Genomic DNA, 18,908 nt, shown 5'->3' with positions numbered 1-18,908 from the left:
AAGTCATAACTGTGGCCTTATTCGACTCTAGAGAGGTGTTTGAAATCTAGTCAAAGCGTTGTTCCAGCAAATATGCGGGAAAACCGGAGTGCAAATATTCTGAGCTAATTAGGCATGTGCATTCGCATAATTCTCTTTGTGCTTGTTGAATCACTTGCGTAATTAAATCAGGCGGTCGTCTTTGTTCTTGTTGATAAAATTGCCACATTCGATTTTTGGTCCTACCCTTGGATTTATTTAATCGCTAAACTGTTGCCTTCCTATCTTGAAATAAAAGTTCTCCGCTTCATGTTCACACCTGGAATTTCACACATGACAGTGCTCATTAGATGAGGGGGGAAAAGAGCTTTTTGCATAATGAGGTCTGTCCTTGCCGAACTTCAGACGTCATCAGCTTTACCCTAAAAAAATCCCTTGGGGAAAATGATGCCATGTAAAAGGAATGGGATTATCTATTTTTGTCTTTAGAGAAGGCTGATGTTATGTGGCCATGTTATGTTTGCTATGCTAAAGCCCTAATATACAATGTAATTTGTGTGCAGAATGCATATTTTGAGGACTCTGGGTTGCTCTGCTCAGTTCCCTGGGGGTCAGATTGGCTTGAACATAAGAGATGGTCTGGAAAACTGGGAAAGAGACTGAGGGGCCAATTCACTAAACAGCTGCGCTACTTTTCTGTGCTGTACCAGCCGCAATCCAGTTTAACCAAGCTATAAATGCACTCTAATAATCCTTTGGTGTGAGTGTTTAAATATTTTTTTCCTAAAAATTAAATGTAATCAGTATTATTCTAACTTAAATTAGATCTGATTTTGAAAACAACATTCCGACTAGCACATAGTTCAGTGCATTTGTCATTTTGTGCAGAGTAGGGCCATCAAACGGACTGGTACTACCGGTATCAATTGGTACAAAAAAAAAAATTATATATATTATACCGTCATTTCTGCAGTAGTAGCGAGTACGGATACCAGCTGATATATTTGGTACCCGCTTATAGACGCTGCATGCAAACGTTTTTGTTAGAGCATCAAATATTTCTTTTTACAGGTTTCTAATTTAAAGGTTTCTATGTGTTTAGAAGCAGGAAAAATGGGCAAGAATAAGGATTTGAGTGAGTTTGACAAGGGCCAAATTGTTATGGATAGACAATGGCTAGCATCTCCAAAACTGCAGCTCTTGTGAGGTGTTCCCTTTCTGCAGTGGTCAGTATCTATCAAAAGTGGTCCGAGGAAGGAACAGTGGTGAACGGCGACATGGTAATGGGCGGCCAAGGCTCATTAATGCACAAGGAGAGGGAAGGCTGGCCCGTGTGGTCTGATCAAACAGACAGGCGACTGTAGCTCAAATTGTTTTCTATTTACAGTATGTTTTAAAAAAAAGTTAAGGATTGTAGCAAATCACAATCATATTTGTTGAGCGCAAAAATGCAGTGGACTAGCAGAGGTGCTAGTCAATAAATAGCTCAAAACATGCTTAACACTACTGAAAGTCAATAATATTTAGCCTTAAGTTAATCATATTTTGGCCTAAAAATAGCTTGAATGTTACTCTACACCATTGCTCCGTTTAGTATATGCAGATCTATGAATATGCAAAAAAGCCCCGCCTCCACTCACTCACACCAGCTCAGAGATCCACTCGGTCAGCTTTACTGTAGTAAACACTGCACAATGGCAAGTGGAAATACTGGTTTAATTCAGCCATATATGTTTGAACCAAACTGATTTAGAAGAAGTGGAAGAGTGAATATACAGTCTCGTCTACAAGTTGATGTATCAGAATGGTAATGCGTCTTATGTATCGCTTTCTACAACGTCGGACATATAGCGGTAATTAATTAGCATTTAGCTTGAATATGTTATCAAACCGCTAATACTGTGTGGCTAATGTTACACAAACCATGTTCCCATTAACCATCTCAGTCTGCCTTATAATAATCAGCATCTTTATGCCGAGTTTACTCTGTATGATTTTTACTCTGTATGGTTTTGACTCGCGGACAGGCTTTGCGAAAACGGCGACAAATGTCCGAAATCATTGGCAAAACGGTGCTCGTTCACGCGAATGACAGTCATGCAGTGTGAATGATCAAAAGATGTGAGAATTGCAGATGAGTCGCAGATGCCTGTGAGATATTTGGCATGCTAAATATCTGGGCCTGTCGGTGATTTAAAATCCTGCTATGTGAAATGTGTTCTGACTGAAAATCACATTACCTACAGCCAATGAGAGAGCAAGATACAAGGCAGTGGATAGTTCGGGAGGAGTTATAGTCTAAAATATCAGTATTTTAATAGATATATTTTTTTTAAATCAGGCCTATACCCTATATGCAGAACACTATACTTGATCTCTGCGCCTCCCTAACCATTTCCTCCTCCTAATGTTTTAAAAATGTTCTCCTTTCGCTGCAGATCAGCGCACAGACAATTTGAATCGCAAGGTTTTTGTGGGCTATAATTTTTAATAACAATTCCAGTCTCGCATGAGAACTGGTCTGACGCATGCGTGATCTTGCGTTGTTTTGTGTTTGGTTTTGAAACGTAGTCTGCGATTCTTCTTATTGTAAATTCATGCAGTGTGAAACCCCGTTGCCAATCCATCGTGCAGTGTGCACACAGCAGCGACTGAATGCTACTCGGTTAGTTGTGCAGTGTGAAAAGAACCGTGATCCGACTACTTTGAAAAACAGGCAGTGTGAACTCGGCATTGACTAACCTGCCAGCAAAGCGCTAGTTTATTATGAACTCTAATTGGATTATTGTAACAATCATATACTTTCTAGAATTTTTTTCTTCGATAAAACAAAAGTTAGCTTAGCATAGCTTAGCCTATATTTAGTTTAAATCAAAATCATTTCTCGCAGTTCAAAATGCTTACACTACGTCTGACGAAAGCTAGATCGGATATCTTACACAAATGCATTGCTTCGCTTCAGAAGGCCCCGCGGAGCCATGCTAAATAGTGCATCTCACAACAGTGGCTCTACAATAATGTTATGAAGCGACAAGAATAGTTTTTGTGCGCAAAAAAATACTTGTACGACTTATATAGTGAATCATGAATCGATACGCTGATTCATAACGGTTCGAAGCTTTGTCTTGAAATTGGCCATCATCACTACTTTTTTTTTGCACACAAATATTCTCGTCGCTTCATAAAATGATTGTAGAACCACTGTAATGAGATGGGCTTTGTAACGACATCTTTAGTGCGTTTTCTGGGTCTTGCGAGATGAAATGACATTATTGTCAATGGAGGCCTTTCTGAGCCATCGGATATAAAATAAAATAAAAATCTTCATTTGTGTTGTGAAGATGAGGTCTTACGGGTGTCGAACGACATGTGGGTGAGTAATTAATGACAGAATTTACATTTTTGGGTGAAATAATCCTTTATATGTTTGATATAGATACACTTTTATGGACTTCAAAAACGAAGCAACAATTCACTGCCATAATAAAGCTCGGAAGAGCCAGGATATTTTTAATATAACTCTCTGAAAGAACAATTTCATATACACCTAGGATGACTTTAGGATGAGTAAATCATGGGCTAATTAATTTTTTTGGGGTGAACTAACCCTTTAACTATTAACTATGACTTTTGCTTCAATAAACTCTTAATTACTGCTTATTAATATTTAGTAAGGTAGTTGTTAACCTTTAGCCTAGAAATCTAGACGCACCCTAGCGGCAGCAAATTTAATCTGCCCGCAAGTGTCATCTAGGAACTCTCAAAACCCTTCTGAGCTGTATTCCCCTAACTCTGGACGGGCCAATCACATCATGTATAGAGTCGGTGGGCGGGGCCATAATGACGACGGCCGAGTTGCGTTTGCGTGCTTCTAGTAAACACAGAAACTGGCGAACGGCGATCTTTCGAATCAGCTTTGACCGTGACTCTGGAAGACTTGGAGTTAAGCTTTTCTCTGAGAAAAGAAAAGAGTGAATGTTTAATCTATCAACAAGCTCCGTTTCACCTTTGTTGCTCTGGTTGGTTGTAGCGCTATCCTATCGCGTGCAGAGGGAGTTTGAAAGACAACCTTTTATCCCGCCCCTCGGATTGAGCCCTGTCAATGGTGAGTTTCCAGACCAAACATCTTGATGTGGGTCTGGCTTGTCAGGCTAGTTAACCTTAGGTATTGGGTAGGATTAGGGGATGTAGAATATGGTCATGTTGAATAGGCCATTAATATGTGCTTTATACATACTAAAAAAGCCAATATTTTAGTAATAAGCATTCTAATAAGCAATGAGTTAATAGTGAGAATTGGAGCCTAAACTAAAGTGTTAACAATGACACTAGCAGTAGGCGCTATTTTTTTCTTAGCGAACCAGAGAGAGTGAGACACTCATTCAGTTTTAATGGGGTTCGCAATAAACTGCCTTGCCCATGAGAGTCATGAGTCAAGTGCGTCAAAAGTGTCCTGTATGAGCTCCTGAATATTCCAACATACTCCAGAAGGGAATATGGAATCTTTTCCTCTCTGTGTAAAAATTTATATCACTTCCAGGCAATGCCTGAGCTGAAACTAACCAGGTCTGACAGTTGTGTAATGCAGTGAGGGAAAAGTAAAACAAACATGGAAAAGCATCAGTCGAGCCTGCAGGAGGCTGAGGAGACGCATGCCGTTACGAGGATTGATGGGAAGGTAGCTTGAGGGCTTGCGGAATTTCACTTTTGCTGTGTTGGCATGTTGAGCACTCGGCATCTGATTGCTAATTTCATCTCGAGCCCAAATCAATCAATCATTGCGTGTGCTTATTGTTTTGCTTCCTGTTCTTGCACTCTCCATTTATGTTTGAATTTTTAAATGCTAGATGATGTAATATTTTCGACTGCATCATCAGTCTTTTGCCGGAGAGTATGATTAGTGTAAGTAAGTCACATACACACCATTTTTTTCCCCCAGACTCGACTGGGACTAGATGACCTACCCAGTGCCCATACGAGGATGTCACATGACCCCTGTTATCCAATCAGCTGCTGCTCGGTGATGCTTACACAGATGTGTGATGGTGTTTGCCTCATCAGTTAGAGAGGCTGGAGGGGTACAGGCTGTTATTTTAATCAGATCTGTGTGTGTATCTTCGTCAATAATTCATGTCATCATCCTTTCAGCTAGACGGAGCCACAGCTTTTATGATTATAGCAGCTCAATGGCTCACTTTTCAGGATTGTGATATAAACTGGGGAGTCTCAGGAAACCGGTGACATATTGGAAGTACATTTCCCTCCAAGGTTTACATTCTCATTACTGTGATGGAAAAATCGTATTTTCATTAATGAAATGGGGGGAAAATAGTTTCAATTTATGCTGATTTAAATGTAAAAATCGTATTACAGTAATTTTTCACAATTCATTCAGTTCTGTCTAGAAAAACATCTTTATTAAATGGATATCATTTGGATCGAAATATATTTTGTATTTATGTTAAAGCCACATAACTTCCTTCTGAAAATAACTGATGATGGATTGGAATGGATTGATTACTCCTGCTCAAGAGAAAGATGAATTAGTCTTAAAAGTTTGGTTGGCATCTCATATCTTTCCCATAGATTATGATGAAAATACAGTATGATATTATCTCTACTTTGGCCATTTTGTTACTTTTTTCAATTAGGAAATGATGGAAGAAATCAGAAAATGTCACAAGCAAGATTCAAAAATAGATTCCAAAGCATCTAAAGCATATTTATCATGATATACACAGAATAACGTGACAATTCTGCCAGCTTGAAGAGTATCTCGACAATAAGCTTGGAGAAACCAGAGGACCCATTAAATACATTTTAGAATATAGTTTATTGACAAAAATGGAACAATATAATGTAGATTTTCCTTAAAACAATAGATGTAAGGTTGCCAAATTTTTAAAATAGGCCCAGCAAATATCTAAAATATTTGAAGAGGTACAACTTAAACAAAAAAGTTCACAGTTGGATTATAATAATAATAAAAAAATACTATATGCACTGGTTTTACGTCAATGAAATTATTTAGAGGTTGAAATTGGAGTAAAAAGTGCAGTATGTAAATACAGTAAACCAATCATTATTCTACACAGATTAGCATGAGACCGCATTTTCGTATTCTCCGTGATTCCGTTGGGATGGAATCTTTTCAAGTGATGAAGAATGTTTGTTGCATTTCTCGCCAGAATGTGTGGAATGCATTCATTCCACTACGCTACTTTAATTGTTTTTCTATGTAAACGTGCTAGAGTTCAACTTTTTGCATTTCGTTGTTGTTTTCATAGTTCCACCGACCTTCATCTGATGTTTTTAACCGCCAAAACGCATTCTGTGTGAGCCGGCCCTGAATCTGCACTTCATTGCTTTTAAGAAACCCAAACCACTCCCATATCACTGACATTGTGTTAACTTTCTTTTCCAACATATTTCTCAGCTTTGGAGGCTAATGCAAGTTTTGGTTCCCTCGCCGACTCCCTGCAGACTGACTGGCTGTTGTCACGTTTATTTCTGCTGTGTTATAGACTGGTAGGGTAATCCTCCATAGTGAGTATACAAATGTCCAGAGCTTTTATCGCAATCTCAATATGATAATGTTTATTGCACAGCCCTACCCTCTCCTGTCATTCCAGTCGTATATGCTTTTTGAAGTGATATTTAACCCACACCCGAAGTGATATTTAACCCACACCCGAAAAAAAACCAAAAAGCACAACAAATGTATAAGAAAAGTGATTCATACGGCTAGTGCATTGTTTATTTATATCTGTTTTCTGAAGCATGTGTGCTTGGTGTGATGACAACATTTAAGTCAATTTTTTTTAATTTAAGTCAAAATGATTTAGTTCTACAGTGTAAAAAAAATAAAAATAAAATAAGTTTCCTGGTTGCCTTAATTTTGAGTTCATTGAAATTTAAAATTTGAGTTATACAATGAACATTTTTGAGAATCGACAACCTTTATTCAAATATTATTAAGATATTTTGCAAGCATATTGGGTAGTTGTGTGTTTTATTTGTGCTATTTTCATGATTTATCAATTTTTTATATGCTTCAGATACAATAATGTTTTGAGTTTCTAATTATTAAACCAGTTTCCTTCATTGATTGTAACTCAAATTTTAAATTTCAATAAACTCAAAATAAACAATATTTTTTACAGTGTAGGGTTGCAAAGGGGCGGAAATTTTCCACAGGAACTTAATCTGGGGAATATTGGAAAATTCCAGTTCGAAATGAATTTACACAAATTTATGGGAATCAATTTGGGGAAATTTATATAAATGGTATCGCATGCAAACATACGTATAAACATTTTGTTTGGTCATAAGCGGACATGTTAGTTTATTTATGTTGCATATTGTTTTTTTTTTCAAGTACTTCTAATTTAATAAATGTCAAATAAATATATTGCAGCAATTGTTATGCATATTCAGTTATTATTATTGTTGGAGACAGTTATGCTTATATTTTTTGGGAACTTATACAACTTTTTTCAGGTTCTATTTTTTCTCCAACCCCCGAACAAATTATTGCAAATTATGAAGGTTTATGAAATTAAATTAAATGCAAAATCTAGAGATATTTTTTTTAATGTAATTGTAATAAACAATTGTAATAAACTAAAAAGGAATACAATTCCTTTTTAGCGATAGTGATGTTCAATACGGACATTGATGCACAGTTTGGCTATGTCATGTTGCTTTTAGACGTAGAGCCTTGAATTATTCAAAGATGGGCTGTGCTCTGCAGTACTTCCCAGTCCCAGTGTTCTCAGCAGGTGTGCCACGGTATATCAACTCTAAAAACACATAGCCATCAGCAGAGGGATAAACTTTAATACAGCTCAAATCTCAAATCTGCTTGCCACTGCTGTTACCTCAGCTCTCCGCCAAGAGCACACTGTGCCCTGTCTCTCAGATTTATCCCCTGCCTCATCTAAAAACAGTGATGGTGTTGGTGTGTGTGGGATGTGCGTGTCCGCCATGCCCCTAATTTCCTTGCTCGCAGCGTTTTAAAATACACTGAAGGATGTGGGTTGTTGCTTAGTTCAAGGGAGGCCCTAAGGTGTTGTTTTTGCACCGGCTGTTCATATATTATGATGCATCCATTTCCTTTGCCTTAAGAAAAAAAGAAGACAAAACTGGGATTTTATGCTTTTAAAGGGACAGTTTGAATGTTGCTGTTGTTAATAAACCTCGAACCCATTTGAATGCTGTCAGGTGTCTAGGCAATAACTTCCAGGAATAGAATCTGAATGTAAACAAGAATACCCAAAGCAAATGTGCAGTGTTGTCTTAATTTAGTCTGGCCTTATCCAACTCTGCCCTGCTGGGAGCAGGAATTGAAATTGGAGTCAATTGTTTCTTTTTTTATTTTCTTGCTGGCAGCTCTCCGTTGTTTAGTAGCCAGTAGGTAAAGTATGAGATGTGCCCTGTACATAATTAATTTACAATTATTGAGCGGCATAAATTTTGTTTAATGAACCGTTTTAAACAGCTTCAGAATAACAGACCTTCATCTTTACACAAAAAAGCACCATCATGTTTTGGGGCATATACCCTGGTATTGGGGAAGTTGTGGCCTAATGGTTAGAGAGTCAGACTGATAAGACCCTTGCAAAAATGCCACAGCAAAAAATGGCTGCCCACTGCTCCGGGTGTACTACTCACTACTTCTAATGTGTGTGCACTAACTTGGATTGGGTTAAATTATGCAGAGGACCAATTCCGAGTATGGATTATGTCACTTTCACTTTTTTTGAAATACCTGCTTGGAGTACCAATGGAATATCAGGTAATTATTCAGTGCCGTGGCTTTACCATCAGCTATCATCATTGCACCAAGGCACCGCCATTTTGGAAGTTAAGGGAAAAAAAACAGAAATGGGGGCTGCGTCTGAAATCGCATACTCTCTTGAGTAGGTACTTATTTTGAATAAGTAATTACTCCACAAGCGCTAAAAAAATATGTTCTGTATAGTGTAAATGTGGCTAGGATGAATTTAATCAGGACGTATTACATTGGTTATTTTGTCATAATCATGTGACTAACCAGCGTCAGTTGTGTTGCTTCACTGCCATTCATATATCCTCTCCTGTGGCCTCATGGGATAGTTAAGTGTTCATCATATGCACACTTCAGAATATCGCTGGAAGAAGTAAGTCTTCCAGGTCTAAATTTTATGCGTTCTGTGAATCCGGCCATACTTCTTTTGTCACATGTTTTTCCGCCTAATATATAGTTGGATGCTGCCCATGTGTTTTCAAAGAATGATAGGGCCTTGCTTGCAAATTTGGTGTATTTTTCTCCACTTAATAGTTTATTTTTGGAAAAATATGTCTCTGGTTAGCCTGGATGCCAGCCGAACTTATCCCCGCCCACAAATGTTTTAGGTCTGGCAGTTTGGTCTGGCCTTGCTCCATAGAGGAGTAATTATCCCCGAACAGAAACTGTTCGGACCAATGAAATCATCAGGGCGGGCTTTATACGATGACGGAGAGATCACTTTAACCCGTGGACATAGAAAACAACCCGCGGAAAAAAAACGCGGACTTGGCAACACAGTGCAGTTGAACTATGTTGACATTTGACAATGCGTCGCTTCGTTGCTCTGATTGGTTGTAGGTCTATCCAATTGATGTCTTTCCTGGTTCGGTTGAAACACGCCTCATAATCACAGCCCAATGGAGCAGTTTCATATTCTGACTAGAATTGAGTATGACCACGTCAGGCTAGTCTCTGGTGGCATTGCTGCAAAAATTATATTACAGTGCGTTTCACAACTCTTCACGTCTGATGTGTGGTCTGATGTTTTATTTGAAACCTAAAACTGCCAATGTTTTATTGTGTTAATAAAACACAATAAAAACACAATTTGTTGTGTGGCAGTTGGGAAATTAAATGTTCAGTGAATAGTGCTAAAAGGTCAATGATATATTGCAACTTAAGAATAATGTCCCTAGAATTTGTTAACGCAACCATACCATTTTAGCTTGCTTCTACAAGTCTTTAAAGGGGTGATGAATTGAGAAATCAGCTTCCCCTTGTACCTTTGATGTATAAAATGTCTTGGTAATGTAAGAATATCTTGTAAGTTACCCCACCCACCGACTCGTGGAGCTAAACGAGCAATAAACATGCCGAAGATAGAAAGATAATCGCTTGTAAACAAGACACAGGTCGACACTGGATTTGCAGACGTATTGAGATTAAAACACAATGCTGTTCCTTCTATATTGGATACGACGGGAATGGTGCAGCACACTTATTTGAGTAAAAAAAAAAAAAATATGTAATAGTATTGCATTGTTACAGATCGTATTGATTATGTGTACGTGTCTAACAGAACACATCTTAGCACGCTGTCACAGGCTGGAGAATCCTTTATTTCTTGGTTCATTGCAATTCGGAGTCAACACTCGGACATGTAACATTATGGGCCAGTGCTCGCAAAGCCCAACATCCCGCGTCTGTGTGTTTTCCAGACGGGCTACCAAAACGTAAGCACGTCGGCAGGCCGGTGAATCTTAAATAGTGAAATAAAATGAATTTCTTGATCTGCGTTGTTCCCTCTCTTGACATGATGCGTGTGGTTCGCGCTAATATCCACCAATCGGGCGGGCCAAGTAATAAAAAAAAAATTCAATCGTGGGTGGGTGAGCGATAAATCATTGTGTTTGTCTGATAAATATGTTTTGAGAGCCCTGTCCAGTGCGGCACGTCCATCAAAACCGAGCATCAGGCAAGTCTCAAAACCAGTGTAGAAAATAGCCTATTACTTATTAGTTATGATGTTTTTGAATGTAAAAACCATGTGAATGTCATAAGTTGACCTATTTAAAAAAATAAAGAAATTGACTTGTATAATTTTTTTTTAAAAGCCTGTTCATGACACCTTCAAGCTTTTTTATCTTAACTTGTTTTTCACAGGACTTGTACTCGACAGTGCCACATCGCAAGTGCGATGTCTATGTCAAAAAAGCCATACACATGTTTTAATTATAGGTGATATATGATGTGAAAATGTTTCTTTTGTTTTTTCAATAATTAATGATACATATGGCTTTTTTAGCCATAATATATATATATTTTTTTACTTAACATTTTTTTTTTTGTAGTTTTTTTTATTTATTGATTTTTGCATAGATAGGGTCACATACATTGTTCGTAGTTTTCTTCAGAATAAAAACTTTACATGATACTAATGCAGACATGTCTCCACAGCTGAGACTTCTGTGCAGCCTCTACGGTCAGTGTGGAATCATTTTGATATGCGACACTCAAAGTGCTTTCTATCCTGAGGGTTGATGGGTGTTCGTTTGCACGACATCCCATTCCATGTCAAAGCATTTAATCTGCTTCATTGCGCATAGATGCCCTAATCTGCTTTGCTGTATAATTTTATGATGTTGGTAATATGAGATACGCCACAGGTTTACAGAAATGAATTTTTAAATAACAAATTTTACCCGGATATTTTAAATTATTTCATTAATTACCGCCCTTATGTTGTTCCAAACCTGTATGACTTTCTTTATTCTGTGTAACATAAGACGCTTTGAATAATATATATACATTTAATTTTTTTTTGGTGAGATTACAGTGAATGGAGACTGGATAAAGAAAAGAAAAGGATAAGACTGGATAAAAAAAAAGTATTATTAAAAAGTCATATAAAGATATAGTCAATGTGACTCGTGTCATTTCTGAGACTATATATCAGTCTGATTTGTTAATGAATACACCATATCATATTTGTGAAGCAGATCAATAGATTAATTCAAAAGATCTGACAAAAAAAAAAGATTAATTCACAAATTGCTTTTTCCACTTTTAACTGATTTATTCACAAATTTGACATTAAATCTGTAAAGTGAAAGTGGTAAAGAGAATCATGACTTTGTCCTTTCAGAGCTTGAGAGCTTATTCCTTTCATTGTGTTGAGGAAATGGCCATATTGTACAAAAATTCACAATGTTTGAAATGACGGAATGTTCTTTTTTTTGCGTGCACTATCCCTTTAAATCTTATTTACTCTTTTGACAAACAGATGTAATGCTGTTACCTCCGCAATGCCTCAACAAAATGCAACAAAAGCAGATGGGATCTATGAATAGACTACGGATGCGGCTCTGTCCTGCTGGAATGGTGTGACTCCATGCTTTGGTTCCTCATGCACTCCCTCATGGGCTTCAGTGGCTTTGGCCTGTTACCCATCAGCCCCCTTCACCACCTGTCCTCATAATGGAGAATGTCCATGTCTTTCTTGCCCACTGATGTCTACAATATGCAGTGGCTCTGTCCTTGAATAGAAAACATGTCATTTATTTTTAATGCTTGACGTTATTGATTCGAAAGCTCCCACATATGCACTGGGACCCGTTTGAGACCAGGCCACGCACTTGCGGGCTGTGATGGATGAATCCTTTTTGGCATTTACCATCCTGTCTTCCAATCAACTCACTCCGTTCTGCCTAGCAGTAAAGTTTGATTGGCTCAGCTCACTGACCCAAGTCACGTGACACATTATGGGGTGCGTAAATCTCAGGCCCGCAGCAAGTGTACTTAAGTGTCTAGAGCTTTCAGAGTTCATTGCTATCCTGTTCACAGGAAGTGCAGTCATTAGGATGATGGGTTGGATGTACACCCAGAGCCCCCTTCACACGACATCTCATCTTCTCTCTAGCTGCCTGTTAATCAGGACAATCCCATATGTTCTAACTGTCGGAGCAGGTGGCTATCTGTTGGAGGATAGGAATTCGATGTGACTACTTACAAAACCTACACACTCAATCTATCTATCTATCTATCTATCTATCTATCTATCTATCTATCTATCTATCTATCTATCTATCTATCTATCTATCTATCTATCTATCTATCTATCTATCTATCTATCTATCTATCTATCTATCTATCTATCTATCTATCTATCTATCTATCTAATCATGAATAATTGTATATATATATATATATATATATATATATATATATATATATATATATATATATATATATATATATATATATATATATATATATATATATATTAGGGCTGTCAATCGATTAAAATATTTACTCGCGATTAATCACAACTTAATTGCACATTTTAATCAGTTCTAAATCTACCTTAAATTAATGTTTCACGTTTTTAACACTCTAATCAACATGGTTATGGACAAATATGCATGCTTTATACAAATGTATGTTTATTATTAGTGAAACCATATTCAGCGCATGAAGACTAAACATGTATCAAAGTTCACAGATGTTTTTCAAAGAACTTGTTCATGTCTCTTTAAGGGATAGTTCACTTTGAAATTAAATTTTGATATGTTTTAGCTTCCGAGATGTAGGAGTATTTGTTTCCCCAGTAGTTTCAATTTTGATCATTTTAGGTCAAACCGTTCTTGTCTGTGCCTCACATAATGCAGGTCTATGGTCACCCCCTCAAAGAGCATACACAGAGAAGTCCAAATTAAACAGTCCCCCATCGTAAGTACACACTGATGGCCTAAGTCACGAAATGAGCGGTTTGTAAAAACGATATAAATACTGTTCGTTTTCTCACACAAACCGCTCGTTTTGTGTCTTAGGCCAGACAAGAACGGTTTGACCTAAAATGATCAAAATTGAAACTACTGGGGAAACAAATCTCGGTTGCCCATGAGGTCAGCTAAAACATATCAAAATTTAATTTCAAAGTGAACTTATTCCTTTAAGCCTTTTCACCCGGACACAATGCGTTACAGTCTATGGTTACATGGAGCTCTGAGTTCGATTGCACTCGAACTGTTCCGTGATTCACGTGTGAGAAACACAGACTCGGGAGTGCTCTTGTTCACAAAAGTAACCTGCATATTAGTTTTAGCCGATGGTAATGTAAAGTTCAATAAAACACGTGCTGTAAGTGTTCATGGTGCTAATGTTTTAACATGGATATGAGCGATAGTGAGTGTGCAGTGTATTTGTGCATCACACTCGGACTGCAGAGAATATGCTCACTGTAAAAACACACTTTTCTTTCGACCTGGAGTCTAATAAAAGTTAAACAAGGCTTTCCACAAGGTTTAGGAGTGTGTTTATGGGAATTTTTGACCCTTCATTTAGAAGTGCATTTGTGAGATCAGGCAATGATGTTGGATTAGAAGGCCTGACTCACAATCTCCGCTCTAATTCATCCCAAAGGTGTTCTATCGGGTTGAGGTCAGGCCTCTGTGCAGGCCAGTCAAGTTCCTCAACACCAAACTATCTTTTTGGACCTTGCTTTGTGCACTGGTGCGCAATCATGTTGGGTTCATGAAATTGTCCAAAATGTCTTAGTATGCTGAAGCATTAAGAGTTCCTTTCACTGGTTCTAAAGGACCAAACCCAACACAAGAAAAAACACCCCACACCATAATCCCCCCTCCACCAAACTTTACACGCGGTGCAATGCAGTCAGGCAAGTACTGTTTTTCTGCCAACCGCCAAACCTAGACTCGTCCATCAGATTGCCAGACAGAGTGAGATTTGTCATTCTGGATAACATGCCTCCACTGCTCTAGAGTCCAGTGTGCTTTACACCACTGCATCTGATGCTTTGCTTTGCATTGCACTTAGTGATGTAAGGCTTGGATGCAGCTGTTCGGCCATGGAAACCCATTCCATGGAGCTCTCTAAACACTGTTCTTGAGCTAATCTGAAGGCCATACAAAGTTTGGAAGTCTGTAGCTATTGACTCTGCAGAAAGTTGGCGACTTCTGCGTACTGTGCTCTTCAGCATATGCTGATCCCGCTCTGTGATTTTACGTGGCCTACCACTTTGTGGCTGAGTTTTTTGTGTATGACCCATGTTGGCAAAATGAGTGGAATGCACTCTAGCTAATTTTGAGTTATAGGCCAAACAACTGAAAAATGTACATTTTAGTTGAATTTGAGGTTTTCACAAAAATTGGTTCATTAAGACCTTGTCTAGTGATCCAAGTCATCCAAATTGCAACTAAACCTCTAAGCGTGCTGAAGAATGCACACAAAGATACCTCAGACAGCATGCGATCCCTATATACACATGATACACAAAATTACAGTTTTTCAAAATATCTGTCTTGGTGAGTATTCATTATCTTTTATGTCTTTAATGAAAGTTTTTATAACTGTTGGGGAAAAAACATCTGATATGTAGCATTATATTAGACCCGTGCGCTACAGTAGTAGGTCTTAATATAAAGGCTGTATGTCTCATTAGTGTTAATCAAACAATTGTGGTATCATGGAAAAAAGTTGAATATATACATTTTTTCCTATATATTTTTTATATAGGGTTTTGACTTGGTGTGTGCCAAATTTGGTGTTATTGCAAGGGATTTTAAGGTATGGTTACTAGGGGATTTTGTTTTGGAACCTTCAGAAAAACTTAAACTCAATTTTGCTGACTCTATCAACATCAAACAGGTGCTCAGTACATTTTTTGTCTGATTCCAACAAATATATCCTTTTGAATGTTTTTCCAATATAATGTGAAAATATCGAACTAATTTTTTATTTTTTTCCATTGCAACTCATTTTGTCAGCACGGGTAACAAACAGGGTCATGCTGGAATCCTGAGATAACTGAGTAAAATATTGTATAAGAATTTTGTGTATGCTTTATTTATTTTACATGTTTTAGTGTGTTGTTATGGAAAGAGCGTCTTCACAACATTACTCACACATTCTGATTGGTGTGTAAATTAGTTCACATTCACTTGTTCTTTTGTATTATTTTGTACAGATGTAAGTTGTAATATTAAATTTAAGTATGGTGTGTGTTTATATATATATATATATATATATATATATATATATATATATATATATATATATATATATATATATATATATATATATATATATATATATATATATATATATATATGACTAATAGGATGTGATTGGGTGAGTTAGTTAATCCATTAAAAATCACTTTATTTGTTGATTGGGAGCACAGAGATTGAGAGCTCACAGCTCCCAAGTAAACCCTGCACATTTCTAAGTTGGTCCTCCGGCTAAAGGATTTATGATTAATGTCCACAAGTCACTATACTGTATGACTCCATCCACGTTATATTCCCCAAGATAAAAATAAAGTAAAGAGCTGTAAAGTCGATTAATCACGATATTAATCATCTCAGAAGGACTCACCAGCAGTCAGAGATGGTAGTCGATTTTATTTTCTGAGACGTTAAGCAAGCTAAATAATTCAAAGACACCCAAGAGAGTAATGTTATTGTAGAGGGACTTAAGTGTGTAAAAAAAACACACAAAAAAAAACACGTTAACACTAAAATACTTTACTTGCTTTCACCATACATGGAAAAATATTTGTATATATATATATATATAATACTTGCGAATGTTAAAATTGTGAGGTTTTTTTTCTCAAAAAGGGACTTAAAATTGCGAGATAAAAAGTGACAATTGCCTTTTGTATATTTTTAGGCCTTTGGCGGAAAGTTTTCATACAATTTGGCACATTTTATGGACCATATGTCTATTGTTGCATGGTTATATAATAATTATCATTATTGAAAAAAAATGTAAGTTCAGTTTTTTCTTGTAAATACACATCTCAAAAGACAACAAACAGCAATGTATGTGTTTAAAACAAACAAACATATTAAATATGAGAAAACAATCCAACATGGCTACCAGAACAGAGTAAAGTATTGAATGATATGATATGTTAGGGTAGGAATAGGATTTGGTTGAGGGTTATTTGCATGTAGTTATACATAATTTACTGTTATTAATATGGTAATTACATGTAACACATGTAGTACATGTATAACAAGGACACTGTAAATTAAAGTATTACCCTAATTCTCACGTAAAATAGTTCAGTGTAATTAAAATTATTTCCCCACCATTTGAATATGCTATACAATTTAACTCGTATTGTAAAAATGTTGCACTGTTAGCTTAGCAAGATGCTAACAGTGAACTCTATTGAAATCAACTGTGTGTCAAGTCTTTGGTGCAAATTGTGCCAGATTACCACAACAATTAAGATACTCTCTCAGAAAACAGCTTATGTAGGCAGCTAAGGCTTGCTTCTATCTCATTCCAAATACCATGAGAGCATTTGCAGCGCATTATCATTAATGCTGTTTAAACATCAGTGTGTGTCATTTGGTTCACAATCTTAATGCAGCTGTCTCTAATGCCTTCAGGTATTTAGAATATTGGCTCGAAAAATTTAATCATATTTTTAATATTTACATTTTCTTCTATAAGAGTGGTTTATTATTTTGCACCATAACATCTCCTTTTATTTCATTACCAGATGAAGCAAAGCTGGAGGCATCAGGGCAACCTTTCAATCCTTCCAAGGATCCAACCGGAGCCCCAAACATCACAGTCTCATCATCACTACTGGAGGACGAAGACTTTGCCTCGCAGTTCCACTCCCCACCAGCGAGGGCAGAAAGCACAAGGGAGCAGCCTGTGTTTGCCTCAGTGCAGACCCTGCAGGTTGCAGAGACGGAGCCTCAGGCGCTGGTGCATTCTCTGCCCTCCCCACCCGGCAACAGTGACAATCGCACCAATCAAAAGTCCCCTGGGGAGCTGGCCGTCAGAGTGCCAAATCCACCGGCCCCGGCACAGAAAATCAACAGTGTCTTGACCACTAGCTCAGGTACCAATCGATTGTGAGGTTTTGAATTTGTGTTGTGTGTAAAAATCAAGTGATATATTTAAAGGTGTCTCTTTTCAGGGACTTGGCTGATTTGATGTTGTCGCCATCCCTTCTTCATCATTTGTTCATCATTATCATCAACGTCATCATCATTTTCAAGGTCATTGTGTTTGTTATGGTCATCATCATCAAACTTTTTTTCTTCTTCTTTATTTTTTATTTTTACAATAACCCCTTTAAAATCAACATTAAATTGCATTCACATCCCATTTTACTTGCCCAACTTGACATTTCTGAGTAAAATGGTATTTCAGTCAAAAAATGTAGGATTCATCAGGAATTGATTGGATCGTGAAATATGAATTGTTTTGAACTTAAAACTTTTATTCAGCAAGAGTGCATTAAACTGATTAAAAGGGATAGTTAAGACATTTATAATGTTACAAATAATGTTCTTTTGAACTTTCTATTCATCAAAGAATCTTGAAAAAAATGTATCATGGTTTCCTCAGAAATATTAAGCAGCAGAACTGTTGTCAGCTCTGATAATAATGAAAAATGTTTTTTGAGCAGCAAATGAGCATATCAGAATGATTTCTGAAGAATCATGTGACCGATTTGCCCACACAGGAATAAATTGCATTTAAAGCTACACTGTGGAACTTTTTTAGTTTATTCTTAGCTAAAAACACTTAGTTCTTTCAAAGATATATGCAATCATTAATATATATTTCAAGTAATAAAGTATTCTCGTAAGTTTATAATATGCCATTGAAAATACATGCATGTGAGGGGTTCGAATGCCGGTCGCCATTTTGTCCCTCCATTTTGAAAGTACATTAGCCAAAGAGAGACATACCCATAAATTCAAGCTTCGCCTTTTGCGTTTTAAGACTCGATGGCACCGTTTCGAATGTGACGAGGGGGATTGCCATGTTAATCTTGGACTAAATCGGCCACCGTAGGAGTTCAAACGAAATCAGAATTGAGAGGAACAGAAACTATTATTCACTGGATGGTCATATACCTGTACCCCGCTAGATGGGGGAAAATATCACACAGTGTAGCTTTAAAAATAATTATGAAAATAAAAAAATAGTTTTAAATTGTAAATATTTTTCATTATTACTATTTTTACATACTTTTTGATCAAATTAATGCCTTTCTTTGCCCAACCTTTCAAACTGTAGTCAATTTAGATTTAGTTTTGATATTAAAGCTGAAAGTATCAAACTTTTGTGCATCCCAACTAGCTCAACACCACAAAATTGA

At 37.0% G+C, this 18,908-nt stretch overlaps 1 protein-coding gene across 4 annotated transcripts in view; it reads left to right on the top strand.

The window, feature by feature from the left end:
• The window catches only part of kiaa1549la (KIAA1549-like a), a 69,653-nt gene that overhangs the window by 11,832 nt on the left and 38,913 nt on the right, over window positions 1-18,908 (top strand). For all 4 annotated transcript variants that reach the window (XM_067435964.1, XM_067435962.1, XM_067435963.1 and 1 more), the window contains exon 2: window positions 17,286-17,636. In XM_067435964.1, coding sequence (XP_067292065.1) covers window positions 17,286-17,636 — 351 coding nt within the window. The remainder of the gene's footprint in view (window positions 1-17,285; window positions 17,637-18,908) is intronic.

Source organism: Pseudorasbora parva, chromosome 25, assembly GCF_024679245.1.
Source record: "Pseudorasbora parva isolate DD20220531a chromosome 25, ASM2467924v1, whole genome shotgun sequence".
Classification (NCBI taxonomy): domain Eukaryota; kingdom Metazoa; phylum Chordata; class Actinopteri; order Cypriniformes; family Gobionidae; genus Pseudorasbora; species Pseudorasbora parva.
This window is presented reverse-complemented; position numbering and strand designations above follow the sequence as displayed.